Genomic DNA, 22,490 nt, shown 5'->3' on the forward strand with positions numbered 1-22,490 from the left:
CTAAAGGTATTTCATAGATTAATCAGATTGAGATAGTTCTCTTCCTAGTTTGTTGAGTTTTTGTCATGAATACATCTTGGATTTTGTCAAAGAGCTTTTTCTGTGTCTATTGAGATGATCATATGGTGTTTGTCCTTTGTTAATATGGTGTATTATAGTCATTGCTTTTCTGGGATAAATCATAGTTGGTGTATAATACTTTTATATTTTGCTGGGTTTAATGCTAATATTTTGTTGAAGATTTTTATATCAATATTTATGAGAGATAATGGTCTATAGTTTTTTCTCATGATGTCTTTGTCTGTCTTTGGTAAAACTGGCCCCATAGAATGAATTCGGAAATGTTCCCTCCTCTTCTGTTTTCTGAAAGAGTTTGTGAAGTCTTGGTATTATTTCTCCTTCAAATGTTTTGGAGACTTCACCAGTGAAATCATCTGGGCCTGAGCATTATTTTGTGAGAATATTTTTAGTTTTTAATTCAATTTCCTTCTATTCAGATTTTCCATTTCTTCTTGAGTCAGTTTGGTAATTTGGTTCTTTCTAGGAATTTTTCTATTGTATCAAAGTTAACAGTTTTGTTGGCATAAAGTTGTTCTCTTAGTATTCCCTTGACCTTTTAAATTTCTGTAAGATTGCTGTAATACTCCATTTCATTCTTGATTTTGTAATTTTGTCTTTTTTTTTAATTAACCTAGTTGAATGGCAATTTTGTGTATCTTTTCAAAGAAGCAAATTTTGGTGTCATTGATTTTTCTTTTTTAAAATCTTATTGCTCTAATGTTTATCATCTTCTTCCTTCTTGTTTTGGATTTATTTATTTTTGTTGTTGTTTTAAAGATTTTATTTATTTATTTGAGAGAGAGACTGAGAGGGAGAGAGTGCACAAGCGGGGGGTGAGGGGAGAGGCAGAGGGTGAGGGAGAAGCAGACTCCCTGCTGAGCAAGGAGCCCAGTGCAGGATTCGATCCCAGGACCCTGGGATCATGACCTGAGCTGAAGGCAGATGCTTAACCAACTGAGCCACCGAGGCACCCAAGGTGGAATTGTAGATTACTGATTTGAGATGATAACCTTTGTTAATATGGTGTATTATAGTCATTGCTTTTCTGGGATAAATCATAGTTGGTGTATAATACTTTTATTTTTGGATTGTTCATTGCTATTATATAAAAATACAATTGATTTATGTGTTTTGTCCTTGTATCCTGAAACCTTGCTGAACTCGTTACTCCAAGGTGGAATTTTAGATTACTGATTTGAGGGCTTTCTTATTTTCTAAATAGACATTTATAGCTATAAATTTGTCTCTGGGCACCAGATTGGATAAATTTGGAAGGTTTTGTGTTCATTTCATTCAGCTCAAAATATTTTATCTGTTTTTTCAGTAGTTTTTTTTCTTTTACCCTTGGATTATTTTCATACAATCTTTTTGCACATGCATGTACACATACTCTTTTTTTTTTTTTTTTTTTTTTAGAGAATTGGGGACTGATAGAGTTAAAAAGGGAAAACATTAACCATTTGGTGCTTTTTTTCTTTTGATTTTTAAATTGGAAATACTTCTATATTTGACATTTTCTTTAACTTTACCTAGGGAACACTGACTATGCCAAATGGAGATTACATAGAAGGCTATTTTAGTGGAGAATGGGGATCTGGGATAAAAATCACTGGAACCTACTTCAAGCCTAGTCTGTATGAGAGTGATAAAGACAGACCCAAAGTTTTGTGAGTAACTGGTGTTAATTGTGGATTCATTATTAAGTGTTTTGAGTTGCCTTGCTTTTATCAAAGATGGTTAATATTTTAATTACAGAACAAAATTTTTTTTAATGCAGAACAAATTTTTGAAGTCATTTTTTAGCCAAGTGTAACTTCCTTGTATTGCCAGTTGCTGCTATTATACATAAACTGTAGTCTTGGTTTAGATTATAGCCTCATAGCTTTAGAATAAAAGTCTGTGTGTGGGATTAATTTTACTGTTAATGGTGCAGATACCCAAATTGATTGAAAGAGAGCATTCTTAAATGGAATCCCTACACAACTTGATTTTGAAAAGTAAAAGCCAAGCCTATATATAGCATATATATACTCTACATATGTGGAAAAGAAAACAAAATCTGTATCTCTAAGTGTATTATGTTCTTCCTCCGTGTTTTTGGCACATATCTATTTTCCTTTATTGATTCCAGCATTAGCTTTGTTTTTGTATTTTGGTAGCTTCTCCGATTCTTCTGATGGATGCTTGATATATTTTTAGAACCCAGTATTATATAATGCATTTTACAATTCTCATTATGAGATGTACAAAGCACAGGAAGTCCTTGTTTTAACAGAAATCAATTTTACAAAATCAATTATGTAGAAATGTAGAAAGCGAAGGAGTCATTTCTGATGTGCTTCATACTTAACCAGTTATACACTTTAGTATCTGATAAACATTAAGTAGCTAAAAATCATTTCTTTAAAATTTTCATTCAGTGTTTATAAAATAGAACCACTGCCAGTCTAGGCAGTTTTGTTACGGAAGCATTCCCAGTTGTATATTAGAAAGTTTCTTTCTTCAGGAATTTTGCACAAAAGAAGTGATTAATAAAAGTTTGATGTGACTTTATTAGCAGGAAGCTGGGAAACCTGGCAGTGTCAGCTGATGAAAAGTGGAAAGCAGTATTTGATGAGTGTTGGCGTCAGCTGGGCTGTGAGAACCCAGGCCAAGGGGAAGTCTGGAAAGCATGGGACAATATTGCTGTGGCCCTGACCACCAATCGGCGCCAGCACAGAGACAGGTGAGTGAGTGCCTGCCCAGCATAGGGCAGAGTGTTATAGGAAGTTGAAACTTAAGAAGTAGTCAAGGCTTGACATATTTAACTTAAAAATATAATTTAAAAGTCAATGATGTACTTCTGTTTCTGGGTAATATGGATAAAATACACCTCCCTTTATCTTCTGCTGAACTCAACTATAAAACCCAGGCAGAATACATGGTCAGCTGTTCTGCAAAGAAAATATCAGCCAGAGTATTGAGGAGGAACACCTGAATTCAAAGTACCATCGAACCAGTTAGGAGTTGTTTTTGTTTTAGTTATGAGTTTTTTAACTTCAACATCCCTCAGCCTGAACTCAGTGTAACCTGAAACCTTGATGTAAGCACTATGGTATATAGGCAGAGCTTCAGAAATAACCCTCTGCTTCTGGCTCAAGATGCAAATGAGAGACTCTTAAAGCTCAGATAGAGTGGAGGAGATACACTGTGTTCTTTTTCCTTCACTTTCTTGGGCTCCAGCCTCCAGGTGCTTCTGTGGCAGGGGTGACAATGGCATTTGCTAGAGCAGCCGGGAACAGGAAAAACTCTTGGGGAGTAGAAAGTTCTTCCTCTGCTGGTGGATCCTCAGGTCCAGTAGTCATGGCTAAATCCCATTGATTTTTTTGGCCTCTATCTCCATCCTTTCAACTCTTGGCCCTAGATGTGGCATGTTCACAGAAGTGGGCAGTTTCTGGCCTGAGGATCTAATAGGGGACCCAGAAAATGCAGGGGAAGTAACAGAGAGAAAAGCTCCAGAAAGCAACCCTGGAAGGTTGTTTATGAATTCCTGGGCTCACCCTAGACCTGCACTTGTGTGGATCTGGTCCTAATTTTAGCATACCAAACACTTTGAGAACTGAGCTGATAGGTAGACTTCCACCCAGGTCCCAGACTGAGCACTGAGTGGTATGCTCACAGACAGACCTAAATCGGATTGCCAAGGCTTTGAGAAGTGAACTGACATTGAAACCACTGCCCACAGAAGGCTGTAACAAAAATATCAGCTGTTTCAGAGGTTTCTAAGATCAGCTACATGTTCAATGATCTACTAGAGGGACTCACAAGACTCAGAGTCATCCAGGTAAGAGTTACTGCAGCGACACAGTGAGGATCTATAACTGGATCATAAGAGAAAGGCAGAGTCTGGAGGAATCCATGTGCAAGCTTCCCATGCTCTCTCCCTTCTGTGAGGGGTCTCACAGAGCACACTGTCGCCCCCCAGCACTAAAATGCAGCCACACATGTACAATCTTCCTGCCCAGGGAAGCCCATTAGGGACTGAGTGCTTGTGGTTTTTATTGGGGGTTGGTCACATAAACACTCTGTACTTAGCAACTATCAGAATTCCATAGTCCCAGAAGGAAAGCAGATATTCACCATAAATCACATTGTTAGCCTAGTTGCGGACAGCAAAATTACCCTTATTAGTTAGGGAATATTTCATATCAGTATAGGGGACTTTTAGGAAGCAAATCCTTCTAAAGATAATAGTTTCAAGCCTACTATGTTTATTATGCCTATCAAAAATTTTTTAAATTTTATTTAAATTTAATTAACATATAGTGTATCATTAGTTTCAGAGGTAGAGTTCAGAGATTCAACAGTTGCACATAACACCTAGTGCTCATTACATCACATGCCTTCCTTAATGCCCATCACCCAGTTACCCCATCCCCCCTCACCTTCCCTCTAGCAACCCTCAGTTTGTTCCCTATAGTTAAGAGTCTCTTATGGTTTGTCTCCCTCTCTGATTTCATCTTATTCTATTTTTCCCTCCCTTCCCCTAGCCTGTCAATATTCTTCATAGGATATAAACAAGACCCAAAGTGTCGTAACAATACTCAAAAATGTCCAGAATATAAACTAAAATTACTTGGTAATCAAAGAACCACCACCTCATTTTGGAAAGACAATCAATACATACCAGAGACTTCCCAACATAAATTTTGCAATAATGACAAGAACTTTAAAGGAGCTATTACAAAAATGCCCAAAGGAGCAATCACTTGAAATAACTTGAAATAACTATTAAACACACTTGAAATAACTATTACAACTGGAAGTACCAGGGGCGCCTGGGTGGCTCAGTTGTTAAGCATCTGCCTTCAGCTCAGGTCATGATCCCGGGGTCCTGGGATCAAGCCCCACATCAGGCTCCCTGCTCAGCAGGAAGCCTGCTTCTCCCTTTCCCACACCCTCTGCTTGTATTTCCTTTCTCACTGTCTCTCTCTCTGTCAAATAAATAAATAATATCTTTTAAAAAAATAAAAATAAAAAATAAATAAAATAAAATTGGAAGTATCAGCAAAGAAAAAGAAGATATAAAGAAGAAACAAATAAAAATTTTAGAATTAAGAAATCTAGTAACCAAAATAAGATCACTGGGTGAACTCAGTAGCAGAATAGAGATGACAGCAGAAGAGTCAGTGAACTTGAGAATAGATTAATAGAAATTATCCAAACTGAACAACAGAGAGAAAATACATGGGGGAAGAAAAAAGGAACAGAGCTCTAAGGACCTGAGAGTCTAATATTTGTGTCCTTGGAATCCCAGAAGGAGAGGAGAAAAGTTATGGGGATGAAAAAAATATTTGAAGAAATAATGGTTGAAAACTTCCCAAATATGGTGAAAGACAAAAGTGCTGATTCAAGAAGCTAAGCAAACTGCATCCTGAAAAAAAAGATACCCGTGAACAGACACTTCATAATCAAATTGAAAGACAAAATCGGGAAAGCAGCTAGAGAAAAAAGAGGCATCACCTAGAGGGGAACTGCCATTTCGTGCTTGCATAGTTGTCATCAGCATCCTCTGGAGACCAAAAGGAAGTGGCACCACAATTTTGAAGTACTGTAAGAAAAATTACAGATGTACCTCTTCCTTTTTTTCTTTTTCTTATTTTCTCCCTTGTTCTCCTTTTCTTCTGCTTCACCCCTGCCCCCCTCTACTTTCTGCATATTTCCTTATTCTTTAACTGGGCCAGTAACTCTCACAAGCATTGCCTGGCATTTGGACCCAAAGAACTTGACAATCCCTGCTGTATAGAAAGAAGTTTGGTTTTTTCCTTCCCCCTATATTTGGGATAAACAGGAATGGATTATAGTGTTTCATTCATGAAGTTCATGATTTTTACCTTATAATCTTTCTATTAGTAGAAGAAATGGAAACTCCTAGGATTGATTAAAGCTGTGGACTTCCCCTTGCGTGTGATGCAGATGGTCAGCCTTCACTGTTAGAGCCTGTCAGTTTAAACATTGAGACTTTGGTCCTCTAGTTGACCTTTGGTCCTCTAATTGTTGGGTGTTTCCAAGGAATGAGAGTGAATGAACTTTTATATAATAAAACATGTTGCAACTGCAGAGGGCTTGTTTATCTAAAATAGTATAATAATAATGATTGTGTACCATTTCTAATTGGTTATAATCTAGTAATAGAATACCATTACCAAAAATGTCTGTTGATTACTAAGTATGTCTTTTATCATGGCCTCTTCATCCAAAGCTTCTCTTTAGCCATTATGTGCTTACCTCACCACCAGATATAGCGTCCTCATTATCTCCTTACTTGAGCTCATTTCCCTTCTTCCTCTGCCCTTTCATGTTTTCATTTTTCTTCACCGCTTCCTCTCTCTTTTATTCCATTTTTCTCTTGTCACTAACAAGTCTGTCACCAGTTTTCTCTTCAGGCTAACATTATAGTATCTCCTAATACCATTGTTGATATTGAAGCAAAATTTTCATTAATTGTAGTTGGTATGAAGTAACATTAAATGACATTGGAGTGACTGTTAGAAAAATCTAATAGCTAGCAAGTCGGTTACCAATTATGAGCTCATTTGGGCCAAACACTGTCCTGGGTACTCCATTTCATCCTTATTTGGTGACAGTGTTTCATGTGCACATTACCATTACCTTGCTTTCTTGATATGAAATACATAATGGGCTTTCGTCTTTTTACAGTCCAGAGACATTAAGTCGTTCGCAGACTCAGACACTAGAGAGTTTGGAATTCATTCCTCAGCATGTTGGTGCCTTCTCTGTGGAGAAATATGATGATATCAAGAAATATTTAATAAAGGTAGAGTCAAAATTACAGTGGTCTTGTGAATTAATGACACAACCACTACAATGTATCATTGTGCTCACAGTTTATTGGTACCCTAATCCTATCTTTGCTTTCTAGGTATTTCTTTTGCTAATTCTCTGACTACTAAAAGCACATTTCCACATGAATATTGCCCTATCATGTTGGTAGAACTTTTTTAAGTTTTGTAAAGTGCTCAAGGGAGTTCTTGAGAACAAGGGTCAAAGTTTAAAATGGCTTTTTGTTAGTAACATTAGCAGACTAGAGATTGTATAAATAAAGCATGCTGCCCTCACCCCATGGTTATGCTCTTTGCTTCCTTCTCAAACCCTGTAAGATTAGCTAGTTTAAAGTATGACATGCATTGATAATGGGGTTGCAGGAAACAGTATTAAGAGAAATCAAGGGAACTGGAGAGTGATTGTATTAAAGCATGATCAACTGTCATTATTTAGTTTGCTCAAAGGTAACCTCTCCTATTTTTTTGGTGAAGTTTATAGCTTAATTATATTTAGCAGTATATCCAAAGCTATTTTCCCAAGATGCTAAAAGGATTCTTTGATAACATTAGGAACTCCTACTCCATATAATTTGGGTAGACTCAACACTTTCAGAAAAGTTTAAGTATTTGAATTTTCTGATCCAAAAGTTGACTCCTGCCAGTTTGAAAATTGTTTATCGTTTATGAAATTGTTTTATTATTTATTGGTTGATTTTTTCTGCTGTTAGTCATTGACTGATTTCAGTGATCCTCTTCCTGTTCAGGCCTGTGACACTCCTCTGCACCCCCTGGGCAGGCTTGTGGAGACACTGGTTGCAGTTTATAGAATGACATATGTGGGCGTGGGAGCCAATCGCCGGTTATTGCAGGAGGCTGTGAAGGAGATTAAGTCTTATCTTAAGCGAATTTTCCAGCTGGTGAGGTAAGAGGTCTTTCTCATTGAAGTCTACAAGCTGTGGAATACTACTTTATACTAATGCTTGGGTGTCTTTATCCTGAGTGTAGAGATTACAACTTTGTGAAGAATCATCAAGGTTCCTCTTCCTTGATGAAATTACTCATCAAGAAAATGATCTTTGTGCCACAGATTCTTAAACAGATTAAATAACAAAAAACATGTTTTTACTTCATGCAAGAAACACAGCAAAGGAAACCATCAACAAAACAAAAAGGCAACCTACTGAGTGGGAGAAGGTATTGGCAAATGATGTATCTGATAATGATTTGGTTAATATCCAAAATATAAAAAGAACTTATATATTCAACACTAAAAAAACACTAATAATCTGATTTAAAATGGACAGAGGACCAGAATAGACAATTTCGCAAAGAAGAGATAGAGACGACCGCCAGACACCTGAAAGAAAGCTTAACATCACTAATCATCAGGAACTGTGTGTATTCTCATAGACTTCCATTCTAGTGGGACAGACTAAATAAAATATATAGTGTGTCAGGTGATGGTAAATGTGACAAAGAATGGGGCCTGGAGGTAAGAGGGTGCTATTTTAAACAGAAGGTCCAGGAGGCCTGACTAATGAGGTAATATCTGAGCAGAGACTTTAAAAGAGGTGAGAAAGCAAGCAAGTAGAACATCTTTGGAAAGAGAGTTTTAGGTAGGAAATTTGGAATTTGTAAAATTCAAGATCTTTTACTGGCGTTAAACCAACAAGTAAATACTATAATGAGGTCATTATATAAAAATTTATGAATTTTTTCATAAAGTGATTTTTCCTTATAAGCTTCAGAATTGATAGATGCATTTGGAAATGTCTTCAGTTTTGAGGGGACAGTGTAATCCACTAAAAGACCACTGGCTGGGACTGTTTCAGCTCTGACATTAGTTAGATGAGTATAATGAAGATAAGTTTTCTGACTTTTTTTTAGTTTTCCCGGCTATAAAATTAGGGGCAGAGGCAGGGGCAAGGTATAAGTCTACAAAAATAGAGAAGATTGCAAACTCCCTTTAAAGAGTCAAGGTTTATGTCTAAAAATAAAGAGGACAATGAACTTGTTTATAGTAGAGCTCACTATTTGCATATAAGAGGTCAGAGATGAAATCTAGAGCAAATTCAAAACCTAAGGGGAAAATCCTCAATTTAGCTTGATCAATTGGAAAAATTTTTTAGCAACTTGAATTTTTGTTTTAAAGATTTTATTTATGGGGCGCCTGGGTGGCTCAGTTGGTTAGGTGACTGCCTTCGGCTCAGGTCATGATCCTGGAGTCCCGGGATCAAGTCCCGCATCGGGCTCCCTGCTCGGCAGGGAGTCTGCTTCTCCCTCTGACCCTCCTCTCTCTCATGCTCTCTCTCTGTCTCTCTCAATAAAATAAAATAAAAAATCTTTAAAAGATTTTATTTATTAGAGAGAGCAGGGAGAGTGGCAGCAGGGGAGGAAGAGGGACAAGCCGACTCCGCACTTAGAGTGGAGCCCAAGGTGGGGGCTCCATCTCACGACCCTGAGATCATGCCTGGAGCCTAAACCAAGAGTCAGCTGCTTAACCAACTGAGCCACCCAGGTGCCCCAGCAACTTGAATTTAAAAAAAAAAATTTTTTTAAATTTTACTTTAATTAGATTTTCGTTTTTTCTTAATGTTGAATATTTAGGTGGTTTCCAATTAATATTTGTTTTTGCTGTGAGAATAATGGTCTCTGCTTGAAGAGTCAATACAAATTGACCTCAGATGAGATATGTCAGTAAGAAAAACATGTAGATAAGAATTTTTCACTCTTTAATAACCAGACAGGAAAAAAAAAAGCACATGAAGATTATTTAGCTACACCCTTAATTTTATCCTGTAATTACAAAGCATCAGTTAAGAATCCTAGGGAACTAAAATATTTAGTTGATATAAAGTTTCATCTCATAGGTCCTTAAATAGATGAAATAAGAGAAATGCATAGAAATGTATCTTTACTCTTTTTAACCATTCTAGAGGTATAAAATTGTATAATTGTATTTTCTGTTATTCCTTAGATTCTTATTTCCTGAGCTTCCTGAAGAGGGCAGCACAATTCCTCTCTCTGCTCCTCTCCCAACGGAAAGGAAATCCTTTTGTACTGGGAAGTCAGATTCCAGATCCGAATCGCCAGAGCCAGGGTACGTGGCGTTGGGTAGAGATAGTGAAGAAAGAGGGTGGGTGGTCCTATCTAAAGAATCCCTATCTAGAGAATCCCAAATTCTCTAGATCTCAGTTTCCCTATTTTTAAGACAATGTGATTGGACTGGGTGATCTCTGAGGTCCCTTTTAAAAGGTTGTATTAAGTTGGATTAGCCAAACCCCATGGAAGTGCGGTCTCAAATGACTGGGTGCAGAGGCTGCTGAGCGAAGTAACATCATGCTGATCTAGAATAACCACAGAGAATCATTTTCAAAATGGAAACCAATTGGGTTTTCAGTTAGATTTTGAGTTAATGAAAAGTATTCACAGTTGGTCCAAGATAAAACTCTGGGGCCATAGGTAAGTTCCTCATGTTAGCTCCAAATATAAAAGTAGAATAATGTTGTAACTGTTTCTTTACCTTTTTTTTTTTTGTAAGAGAGAGAGAAAGAATGTAGGGGGGGCGGGGAGGGAGAGAATCTTAAGCTGACTCCCAGCTGAGCACAGAGCCTGACTCGGGGCTGAATTTCACCACCCTGAGATCTTGACCTGAGCCAAAATCGAGTCAGACCCTTAACCGACTGAGCCACCCAGGTGCCCCTGTTATAACTGTTTCTTTATTCAGAACGTCCCATCTTTACTTTCAGCTCTAGATTCTGTATGCAATTTTAATATGATTGCTTCTCCAATATTTTGTAGTTATGTGGTAACAAGTTCTGGGTTACTGCTTCCTGTACTGCTACCTCGGCTCTACCCGCCACTGTTCATGCTCTATGCCCTGGATAATGATCGCGAGGAAGACATTTACTGGGAATGTGTTCTACGACTGAATAAGCAGCCAGATATTGCTCTCCTGGGCTTCCTTGGGGTACAGAGGTAAGTACAGTAGTTAGGAGTAGAATCAAATGGTTTTAATTTAAAATGCTAACAGCATTATCAGGAATTTGGTACTTTAATATCTAATGGAATATATGATTTGCAGTTTATTTACTTATTTGCATATTTGTTATTCAGCAAAATAGTGATATTTAATCTTTATTTTTGAGAATTTTTGGAGTGGAGTGTAAAACTTGGTTATTCTTCTGAATGTCTTCTGAATGTGTGTTTTATTTTGTGTGTGTGTGTGTATACATTTTAGCTACCTTTTCATATTTTGCCGTCCTTAAAACAAAATACATATGTTTACAGTTTCAGAAAAAATTAATTACATTTAGTCTTTGACATTCTTCCTTTCCTTCTTTTTCTTTCCTCCCCATCTCCAGTTTCTAATTTAAAAGTTTTAGAAGTGCTCTTTGTTGTGGAGTATTGTTTCTTGTTACTCCAAGGGAACACATTATCCTTTCTTCTAGTGCTGTGATAAAGCTGGTCACCCCAATATCCGGTAATTACGAATATGTGTAATCAAAAATTACCAATCCTTAATCAGAAAGTACATTTTTTCAGTAGGATAATTTGACGGTAAAAAATACAGTAAAACTGAGTGAAGGAAAGATTTTGGCTAAACCTGGTAATATCCGTAATGTATGGGGAAATTGTAGTATACATTGATAGGTCCCTTAGGAACATGATAGAAACTCTTAAATTACTTCTGGAATGTTTATTAAAACCTTATCTGTTATTTTAAATGGGACAAGGAAGGCAATGTAGCCACCAACTGTTTTTATGGGGATTAATCTATCACAAGTAACAACTTGTATTAACAGTGTGTGGATTCCATTGTAGGAAATTTTGGCCAGCGACCTTGTCAGTCCTTGGAGAGAGTAAAAAGGTATAGTAAATTATAGTACATTTTAGTTTCCTCAGTAAATATGCTTTTCTTTAATGTGGGGTATTTGAAATAGCAAAACATTTCCATTTTACTTTGGTAGAATAGTAGCCAAGCATGAGTTACTCACTGAAGAACCACACCCTGCCATCAGTATCATTTATTTTTTACAGTTACTGCAGAAGACAGCTTTCCTCTTTGACCTTCATAAATTCTCTTTTTGCAGGTTTTGCCAGCTACAAAAGATGCTTGTTTTGCCTCAGCTGTAGAATGTCTGCAGCAGATCAGGTAATCACTGATTTGTTAAAAAAACACATACATCAAAGTAATAGCTAGTCTATTAAGATATTAATGAGATCTTATCTTTACCTAAGCTCTAAGTGCCCCCTTCACTCCTAGAAGGTATCACACTCAGCCTGGAGATCAGAAAAGGCTCTCTTGAGACATTTGGCTTACCTTTTACTCTACAAGGCCGTTGTATTTTCAGAAGATGTGGAGAGCCTACCCAGAAATGTATCTACATAATCACATCTGTAGCCAAATGGAAATTAACCAAACTTAATTACTCAGAGAAGAGCATATATTAGGAGAATAAGGTCCTACATGGTTAAAGGGGGTAATCTTATGATTTAGTGAATTCTTCCATGTGAACCATAGATAGCTGAGGCATCTTTTCTCAAAGAACCAAGGGATTACTGTAGTTATCCCTTCCAGCAACTCATTATGCCTGATGTGTCCAACTTAAGACACATAAGTCCCAGGAGGGTATATTGTCAAACAGTTAATATTTAATATTGAACAGTTCTATTAAGAAAAATTACAGGATTATTATTATTTTTTTTTTTTTTAAATAACAACAGCACAACATTTACCCCGTCAGACAAACTTAAGGTCATCCAACAGACTTTTGAAGAGATCTCTCAGAGTGTCCTGGCATCACTTCAGGAAGACTTTTTGTGGTCCATGGATGACTTGTTTCCTGTTTTCTTATATGTGGTGCTACGGGCCAGGTGACCAACCTTTTCTGACTTGATTATTAGGGACTCATGATTTTAATAAGTGCTTTTTCTGAATTGATGACAGTAATGTGCTCCCCCACTAGAAAAAAAACCATTTCTCTTTACCCATTCCACTATGGTGAGCTGTTCTTTATTTTCCCTTACATAGATTCAGAAGGAGGATGTACATATAAACAGATATAATTCAGTATTTTTTTCTCATTGGGGCAGGATTAGGAATTTAGGCTCTGAGGTACACCTCATTGAGGATCTAATGGACCCATATCTTCAGCATGGGGAACAGGGTATAATGTTCACCACCTTGAAGGTAAGTATAGGTAGTATTTAATTTTCTTTTATCTTAAAATCTGTCCTTAATTTACCATATTATAAATCTGTAATTAACACTGTCTTCTTTATACAGACGTTTAATGAAAATATTAAATGCCTTTAGAGCACATGTTGTTAATATTTTAAAATATATTAAAGTAGAATCAGTTACTTATTCTTCAAAATACTAAAGCAAATTACCCAATCTTCCCTATAAATTGATCATTCAAATCAGTAGAAATGCTTATAAAGGTAGACTATATAAATGTAACTCTAGAGAAGAAACAGTAAGGATTTGTAGTGTCCAAAAAAGTATCCATCACCAGAGCTATTTAATGGAAATGAGGGTAAAACAGAGAAGGCAGTGTGTATATAATGAATATGAATTGCATCTTCTCTTTTCCCCATGAATTTACTGTAAACCAGTATGTTACAAATAAGGTTCTGTAATCTGAGTACTCTCTAGGGATTGTTGGAAGTCATTTTAGTTTCCCACCTTGATTTTTCTTAGAGTCTTAGAATAATTCTGAAGTATATTGGAAGAACAACAAATAGAAAATGGCATAAACACTTCTGGAAAAAAGGAGAATAGATGCACTCTGCCAGTTAGTAAAATATTATAAAATTACAGTAATTAAGATAGTATGTTATTGTCACAGGAATGGACATTACCCCTAACAGAAGGAATAGACAGGCAAGTTAAAATGAGAAAAAACCTAGAATTTAATGTCAGGTTTAGAGCTTGGGTTAGTTGTTTGAACTTTTCAACTGAAATACCATTAACATTCTCCATTAAAAGGGCTGAAAAAGGTGGAGGGCACCTGGGTGGCTCAGTTGTTAAGCATCTGCTCAGGTCATGATCCCAGGGTCCTGGGATTGAGCCCCGCATCAGGCTCCCTGCTCCCCTGGAAGCCTGCTTCCCCCTCTCCCACTCCCCCTGCTTGTGTTCCCTCTCTCTGTCTCTCTCTGTCAAATAAGTAAAATCTTTAAAAATAAATAAAAGGGCTGAAAAAGGTGGAGAAACTGGGGAAAGTATTGGCCACCAATGACTTACATTTTTAGTATTTATGTTATATGAAGAGTATCTCTCAACATATCAGCAGGGGAGAAACAAGTGATACATTTATATGTAGGGAAATGCTCAACCTCATTGAAAATTACAGTACTGCAGATTTAAGCAAGAGGCCATTTTGAGCCTACTAAATCAGCAAGGACCTTTTAGAATTATAACCAGTGCTGGTAGGGGTATAGTGAAATCAGAATTATGCCCATATTGCTGATAATGCATTAAATAGCAGTCACCCTTTTAGAAAACTGTTGTTAACGTCGATATCAACAACATCGAAAATGTTCTTGGGGTTTGAGTAATCCTACTCCTAGAGATTTATCCTGAGGAATTGAAGAATGAAAAACATACATGGTTTGGCTGAGGTGTTCTTTGTAGTGTGAGTAACTTCCAAACCTGGATACTTCCAGAATCACCTAGGAATGCTTCTTAAAAATTCATTCCTGGAAATTCTGACTCACTGGGTCTGGAATGATGCTTACTCTTAATTTGTAGTTTCTTAAACATACTAGATGATTCCACTTACAGTTGTTTGTATACCTTATAATGCTCAGCATATTCTAAATGTCCACTCAGTAGTGGCTTAGCCAATTATGGTATTTCTACTTAGTGAAGAATATTAAACAGCTTGTAAAAAGTTTCTTTATTTTAGAATTAGTAGAAGGTGTGCAAAATTTTCTCTCTACTAATTTACAAGTATGCAAAATAGACATTGGATGGGGGACTGGAAGTGAACAGGGAAAAATAAAGCAACTAACTGATTTTGTTGGCCCTAACAGTATTTATCAGACATTTCCTTTCTTTGGTCTCCTGTGCACTGCTATGTTTATGTGGCTTCTTTACAAGTAAATTTTAAATTGTTTTGAACTCTTTTTCAGGCATGTTACTACCAGATCCAGCGTGAGAAGCTTAACTAGGATGCACAACAGCTTGACAACTGGATTATCTGTAGGATGCTTTAGCACCATCTGGCGTCTTCCTATAGTGGCAAAAAAGAATGGTGTTGAAATTAGGACGTTGTGTTATTTTGGTGGTTATTTCGGAGCCTTACTAATGATGATAGCCCTGAGCCCAGAAAAAAAAAAAAGACTATGATTTAAAGGGAGGGTTGAAAAGGAGATCAAATTCAATTAAACCAGTTAAGTCCCTCAAATATCATAACATTTACTGTTTGGAAAAAGGACATCCCCTCCTACAGTAAGGAGTATGCCAGCTACGTGAAGTTGTAAGAAGAATTCTCAGTACAGCTTCTTACATTAAAGAAGTTAATAATTTTTTTGAGTTTCAGGTTTGCCTGCAGTTACCCCAGACCCCTTTGCAAGGAGCAGATTGTACTTGAAACTACAGTAGCCACACTATGCCTTCCTGAATTCCTTGCAGTCACGTGTGCATCATGCTTCTTTGCTGAGGGAGGGGAAAGAGGACCTTCTAAAACTGCAGTTTTAACTTTTTCTAAGCTTCTCCACCAGGGTATTCATGATGGGAGAGGTTCTATGCAGTGACTACCGCACCCTGACCCCAAACATGGAACACATATAAATAGGAGTCTTCTGCCTCCTGACTAGAAAGAACATAGGAGTTTTGTTCGTGGATTCCTTTCAGTGCTATGGAGTGAATACACTGGAATTCAAACACTGACTCTGAGCTGCTATGGAACCTCACTCGTCCGTGTGCAAATGCTGTATTGCGAGGCCTGTGAATGAGAGCCCGAAGAGCTTTTGCATGTGGGCTGTGTTTTGGAGCAGGACTAAATTCTGGGAAATACCGAAGCAAGGAACTGCATCCATCCTTGACCTAGTGTTCTGGTTCTTCCCTGTACCTCGCACTGAACTCAGGGGAAGAAAAAGGAAGCAAGCTTTGGCTTTTCCCATCTCAAAAGTATTGTAACACTTCAACATTTTAGTGTTTTGCCTTTCACCTTTTTTTTTTTTAATGTCCTGTTGTAAATGGTTGGTTTACACTGTACAAGTAACACTAGTAGCTGTTTTGAATAACATAGGTGCTCTTTCTCATCTCATCTCCTACACACCATGGTGAGCATATGGAGTATCCTCCAGATTTATGTTAACATCAGCAGGTGTTAATCAATTTTAAAAAAGGATCATGGTTTCTGCTCTACTTTATAATCAAGACATGTTTATTAAAATACTGTTTCGGAATGTTGGCTGTAATGTAACAGCAATTTTCATAATAAAAGACATTCATCTCTATTAGGTTGTTTTATGATTGCGTAAGAAATGACTCGGGCAGCTTAAAAATTTAAAAGAAACCCAGGCTTGGGTGTTTCATTTATTTTATTTATTTTTTTGCCCGAATTCATGCCTCTTTGTATTGGCCTCAGAGGTCCCTCTGGGGTTTTAGAGATCTCTGTCTTTAAAATAAACATAAATTCATAATTATAGCACCTTCGCTGACAAAAAAAATTGACTTTCTGATTCTAATATCCCTAGGACAGGGGTCTTAAATCTATTATTTCTTTGAATAAAAGGCATATTTTGATAGTCACTGTTTTTTTTTTTTTTTGTCCTCCTGAACAGATTCAGGGAAGGGAAGAGAGAGGATTTAAAATTCCCCTTGGAACTACTGTGCATTAATTAGCTACCTCCCGGTTGTAATGTCTTCTCAAGAAGCCTTTCCATGTCACCACTGCTCTCTACCAGAAGGTGGCTGCCCATTATTGGAAAGGAGCCAACACTTGATTAGTTTATGTTAAACACCCTGCATTTCCATTAGAGATTGTTTTGATTTTAGGATAAACACAGATTCAACATTTGGCAAATTTACCGAATGTCTGATCCCTTAAGAGAGATACAGGGGTAGTTCTAGAAATGAACAAAGACTTGAGACCCACCGAGAAGTTCTCAAATGATGGTAGACTGTCTCAGTTCTAAGAAAAACATGTTTTAACTCATCTTTTTATTGGAGTTTTGAATGGAACTTTCCAGTTACTTTAGGCTGATACCGTACCTTTCAGATACACCTTTCAGGTAGCATAGTAAAACCAAAAATCTTCAAATTCTAAATCTAAATCTCCAGGCCACTGTCTATAAGTAGAAATACCTAGCACTCCTGCCGTAGGCTACAGATCTTTCACATGTGCAGTGAATGCTCATAGCAGCGCTGTGAGGCAGGTATTAGCCCCACCGATTTTGCAGACAAGGAGTGGCTGGGATTTGCTCACTGTTAGAGCTGAGACTCTAACCTAGAACTTCCCTAACTCTAATTCCAGGGCTCTTTCCTACTACTGCTGCCAGAGATGGCACTTCATAGCTGGGTTATGCATTAAAAGATCGTAAGGTGGGGGCGCCTGGGTGGCTCAGTCGGTTGGGCATCCGACTCTTGATTTTGGCTCAGGTCATGATCTCAGGGTTGTGAGATCCAGCCCTGTGTCTCAGGAGGGAATCTTTTGAGACTCCCTGTCCCTCTCCCTCTCACACTCATGTATGCACTCTCTCGCAGATCTTTTTTTTTTTTTTTTTAAAGATTGTAAGGTAAAAAATGAGTTGAAAACTTAATAACATTAGGTGTTTATGGTAAAATACGGTGTGCTCAAAACGGTCACAGAAGTATCACATTCCCAACTTGCATTTTCATCAACAGTGGAAGGCAAATGAAAGCCACCTGTTTAATTTCGAGTAAAGGGGCTGATAAACCTCTAACAATAGTCATTTGGTCTTTATTCCGATCTGCCCTGCTGTGAGCAGAACCCTTTAGTTTTATTCTGGGTTATCTACTTCCCAGTGTGCCTCCCACCGACTTTCGCACTTAATGTGCTTCGCTGCAATATAAAATTTTCAAATAAAGAAGTAACTCCAATCTGAGATAATGGGTAACTATTAAGTTGAGGACAGTCACTTGGTAGCGAACCTTCCAGAAGGAACTTTTTACAGGCCTTATTATTATTGGCTGAAGGGTCTTCCATCATATTCTCATAACATGAGACAATAAGGTTAATAGGTCAGCTTACTCTCTGGTATCTCCAAAGTTTTTCCTTTCATTAAAAATGCTATTGTCTGTTGGGGGGTGTCTGTTAGGGAATGGTCAACAAAAATAATTTTTTTTGGTGTTAACTATGTGGTGGCATTTTGAGAGAAAATACCACAGTGAAGGTTGAAATGATATAAATTAGACCTCCCAGTGTAAGGAATACTTAAGATTTGTGACAGGGGAAGCTTATGAGTAACTTAGTGGTTAGGCTGGGTTAGGCTTCTGTGGATTAAATCAAAGAGGATGTGCAGAGATTTTGTCTAGAACAGTGAGGTGACTTTGGCAGCTAATAGCCCACTAGTATTTTCTACCAAAGCTTTTCTCTGGATAGGAGCAATATTGCATGTTTGCGGTCTTGCAGGTAAGAGACTCTGTCAAATGATCCTCAGTTACCAGAAGAGATGTATAAATGTCCGTGCTTCTGTCAATTTTTAATAGCTACAAATAAAAATCTGGGTAATTCAAATGGTTTAGTTTCATTGTTACCCAAATCATATGGAGAATTCTGTGATTTTGGAAGAGCAGGTTTTGCTTTGGGAAACTGTTTAAGTATGGAATAATGAGTTGTCATGCAGACAGTAAAACTGACCATTTGTTCTAGCCTTAGTCGACAGCATTTTGACCCACAGGAAGCTGGGCCATTTTTGTACGGGCTGTTACTTATCATTAAGTTTTCAAGTGCTTTTTCAGGCTTTGTTTAGTAGGAAGCATTTTTTTTTTTTGAAAAAAGAGCTTAATAGGGGTAGGGGGAATGATTAATAGTTATCACTATATTTTAACAAGTTCAATCAATACTGATTTTTAAAGTAATATTTAGGACAAATTCTTTATAAGTCCATAACACTAATGCAGCTTCTCAGTTAATAAGACCTGGTGATCCTTCCTCTGTTATTTAATTAGTCCAGAATTGCATATTGTTGGGTATCGACTTACTTGCAGCCTCAATCATGAATTCTCGTCCTCATGACAGCAGAAATAGGTAAGTTCTAACTGACAAACTTGGTCCAGAAGTCATGAAAAGGCAGGGAAGAGGGATTCTAGTCCTTTGCCAGGCACTCATATTTTTCAGGTCTAGTCCTGGAAACAAAAGAGGAAAACTGGATTTTACTACTTGTTAACTCTACCGAATACCCCTTTGGATGTCAGATTCCACATCTGAAAAACGAAAGTTTTTCAAAGTTTGATAGGGAAGGAGGTTGAAGTCAATATAACCAGGCTGAGGAAAAGAGGAAGGGCACAGGCCTCTGGAGTCAGCGGCTCCCACCTCAGGATTGACATCCCAGCTGCTCTCCCTGGGCAAGTATCGGCCTTTTACTTCCATATTTTGGCCTCCCATTTTTCCTCCCCTTCTCAACCACTGGAAATACAGCCCAGACCCTGCTACAGGTGCCAAGGCTTCTGCGTGAACCAGAAAGCACAAGGTCCACCTTCCAGACCCTCTGCAGACATGACCCACGCAGAAGCCGGACACTGAGCGGGCTAATGCGTAAGAGAATTGTGAAGCGGGTTGTGAACTGAAGCATTGCCATAGTTTTCATAGACATCTGGAGAGAGGGAAAACCATTTTCTGAGGTTTCCTTCTATGATTTTTTTGTCTTACCTTGGGCTAATACCAGGGACTCCGTGGCTTAAACAACAGATTTTTTTTTCTTTCAGTTCTGAAAGCTGGAAGCCTGAGATTAGGGTATGAGCATGGGTGGGTTCTGGTGTGGTCCTTCTTCCCAGCTTGAAGAGAGGCTCCTCGCCGTGTCCTCACCTGGCAGGGAGATTCACGGAGAGCAAGCTCTCTGGTGTCTCTTCTTACAAGGGCATTAATGCCATCATGGGGACCCCACCCTCATGGCTTCATCTCAGCCTAATATCTCCCAAAGGTCCCACCTCCAAATACCAGCACAATGGGGTTGGGTCTCCAACATCTGAATTTGGGGGAACACAATTCAGTCCACAGCAATTTGTCACAGGAACCTGATGGTGACCACCATGTTTAGAATTCACCTAAGTTGTGGAAATGAAAATCACTGTTTATGCCTCCATGGGTGAGGAGCTTTTAGTCAACATGAGCTTTTGAGAATATATGAATTCGTTATCTGCAGCCCTACAGTTAGCAGTAGATTTATTGGAAGCTATATTAATAATTAAAACTCACTATAGAAATCACAGTCTATCTGTAAATCTCCCTCACAAATCAGGTCATCTCAGGAATGCGCAGTCTGGTGTCCCCGGCTGCAGCATGGACAGGCCTAGTTTGGCACACTGGCATTTGAGCATTAATATGGAAGAAATGTGGTCTACCTTACGATGCACAGATTGTAGTTGGCTCGTTTAATCTGTACTTCCTCTCCAAGGACGTAATTTATGAACCGCCCTTTGGGTAACATTTCCAGCAGCTTCTTGAATATGATGGCTTGGTGTCAGACCCATCTGTTTGCTCTGACTTTTGTCTATCTGGAAGACACTCCACCTCCCTTTTCTATTTCCTACCCTCCATGCTCCCCTCTTGGGAGGAAGGTGAGTCATATGTGCAAATGTTGTGCTAAATGATTCAACAGAGGCTCAAAAACTAGAACACAGGAAAATGGAAGGGTTTAACCTAACTCAGTTGAGGCTGGGCAGGGCAGGTGGTGGTGGGCATGGCAAAAGCATGTGATGTCAGGTTTTGGAAGAGTCTAGCAAACTAGAATACTTCAGTGTGACTGGGAAAGAATGTGTATGGGAGAGTTGTTTAAAATTCTCCAACAGCTTTCTTTCTCACTGGGAATTTAGAGACAACACAATAATGATCTGTCTTTTTCGAGATAGCCTCCCTGGTTCAACCCCACAATCTGTCTAAATTCTAGGCAGGGGTTCTCAACCATATCAGATGCAATATCCCAGTCTCTAACAACTAATTTGCAATACTCCTTTTTAAAAAAAATCCCGATTTATCCTTTATTATCCTACTTGGATAACAAATGTTGTTGGTGCCCTACCCATAGACCGTTGGTCCTTACAGTTTTGGTGCAACCCAGGCCAAATTCGAACAGCCAGCCCCTGCACTCACTACCTGAGAGCATGCATGTGGGAGGCCGGAAGGACTAGAAGTAATGTTCTCTGGCAAAAGCCCTCAACTGATGACCAGCAGCACTGGTGTATAAATACCCCCACTTTCTTGTACCTTATTCCCCCAAGGCATAAGCTCCATAATGCCCAGAGTGGTTACTTGCTTGATACACCTGTCACTGGCTTTTCCCCCGGCCTTGTCTCAATATCCCACTCTGCTACTGGTGTTTCCCAGGATCACTTTGCAAACAAATCATCCCACTAGAATCCTTGCTCTGATTCTGGGGAAACCCAAAATAAGATACTTCCTTACACACAACTTCAAAAAAAGGAAATCTATCTGTATCATGCCCTAGTAATAAGATGTTAAATAAATGTTGTCAATAAGACATTGTATATTTCAACATGTAAATATGAAATACCACTACACCAAAAGATGTAATGAAACAACATATTTGCACTTATTAAAAAATCCAGCCAGGGACGCAGATACAGCTTGATAGTGGTGTGTTATAGTGATACCCTAAATGCTATGTTTTTAGGATTCTAATGGGATGATTTGTTCAGAAAGTGATCCCAGGAAACACCAGTAGCTGAGTGGGATATTAAGACAAGGCAAGGGGGAAAAGCCAGTGAGAGGTGTATCAAGCAAAGCAGCTTTACCATTATTGACAAGATTTTCTGAAACAGTGAACAACTTGATATAGTCCAAGCAAAACAAAGTAAATTCATTTCTCAATTACGGTAGTAGCATTTCAGAAAATTCAACATATGTTGAAATAATGCCAAAATACTTTGTGTTTTTAGGTAAAGAAAAGTTGGGTTCTAGGCTCTGATAATTAATTATAAGGGTGTTCGGAGTTTTTTTTTTAAGCAACATGAAAGTCCAGTGAGGTGTTTTCAAGTTATACCAGGGTATAAGGTGATTTTTCATCATATAAGGCAACTTCTGTGAAACTTCCACAAAGAGCAGTGAGCATGTTCCCTTTGCCCTCATTTTCTTAACCCTCATTTTGCTGGCTGAGAAGTAGAGGTGATGGCCGGAGCTCCAGCCACCATTTTGGAGCAGGAAGATGGGAACCACACCATACCCGAGGGAGGCAGAGCAACGAGCTGGAAGGAGCCCATTCTCTGAGCACTTCGTGGAGCAAGGCTGCCCTACCAACCCTGAACTATCTCTGCCTCTACACTTTTACATAAGCAAGATATAAACTTCTACCCTGTTTAACCACTATTATTTTGGGTTTCTGTTTCTTGAAACTAATCCTTCCCAAAGCCACATAGAAAATAACCTTTAAGAGTATGCCTCAGATGTAACC

The 22,490-nt window shown here is 38.2% G+C and overlaps 1 protein-coding gene across 6 annotated transcripts in view; it reads left to right on the forward strand.

Moving 5' to 3' along the window:
- The window catches only part of ALS2 (alsin Rho guanine nucleotide exchange factor ALS2), a 75,321-nt gene extending 58,966 nt beyond the window's left edge, over positions 1-16,355 (forward strand). For 5 of the 6 annotated variants that reach the window (XM_035007372.1, XM_035007371.1, XM_035007377.1 and 2 more), the window contains 11 exons: positions 1,594-1,727; positions 2,618-2,785; positions 6,760-6,877; positions 7,649-7,806; positions 9,862-9,984; positions 10,686-10,862; positions 11,709-11,754; positions 11,978-12,039; positions 12,612-12,761; positions 12,981-13,077; positions 15,024-16,355. In XM_035007372.1, the coding sequence (XP_034863263.1) occupies positions 1,594-1,727; positions 2,618-2,785; positions 6,760-6,877; positions 7,649-7,806; positions 9,862-9,984; positions 10,686-10,862; positions 11,709-11,754; positions 11,978-12,039; positions 12,612-12,761; positions 12,981-13,077; positions 15,024-15,062 (1,272 nt within the window). In that variant the 3' untranslated portion in view covers positions 15,063-16,355. The remainder of the gene's footprint in view (positions 1-1,593; positions 1,728-2,617; positions 2,786-6,759; positions 6,878-7,648; positions 7,807-9,861; positions 9,985-10,685; positions 10,863-11,708; positions 11,755-11,977; positions 12,040-12,611; positions 12,762-12,980; positions 13,078-15,023) is intronic. The other variant, XM_035007376.1, reaches the window with a different exon arrangement.
- The last annotated feature ends 6,135 nt before the right edge of the window (positions 16,356-22,490 follow it).

Source organism: Mirounga leonina, unplaced genomic scaffold, assembly GCF_011800145.1.
Source record: "Mirounga leonina isolate KUSES-001 unplaced genomic scaffold, KU_Mleo_1.0 Mir_151, whole genome shotgun sequence".
Lineage (NCBI taxonomy): Eukaryota > Metazoa > Chordata > Mammalia > Carnivora > Phocidae > Mirounga > Mirounga leonina.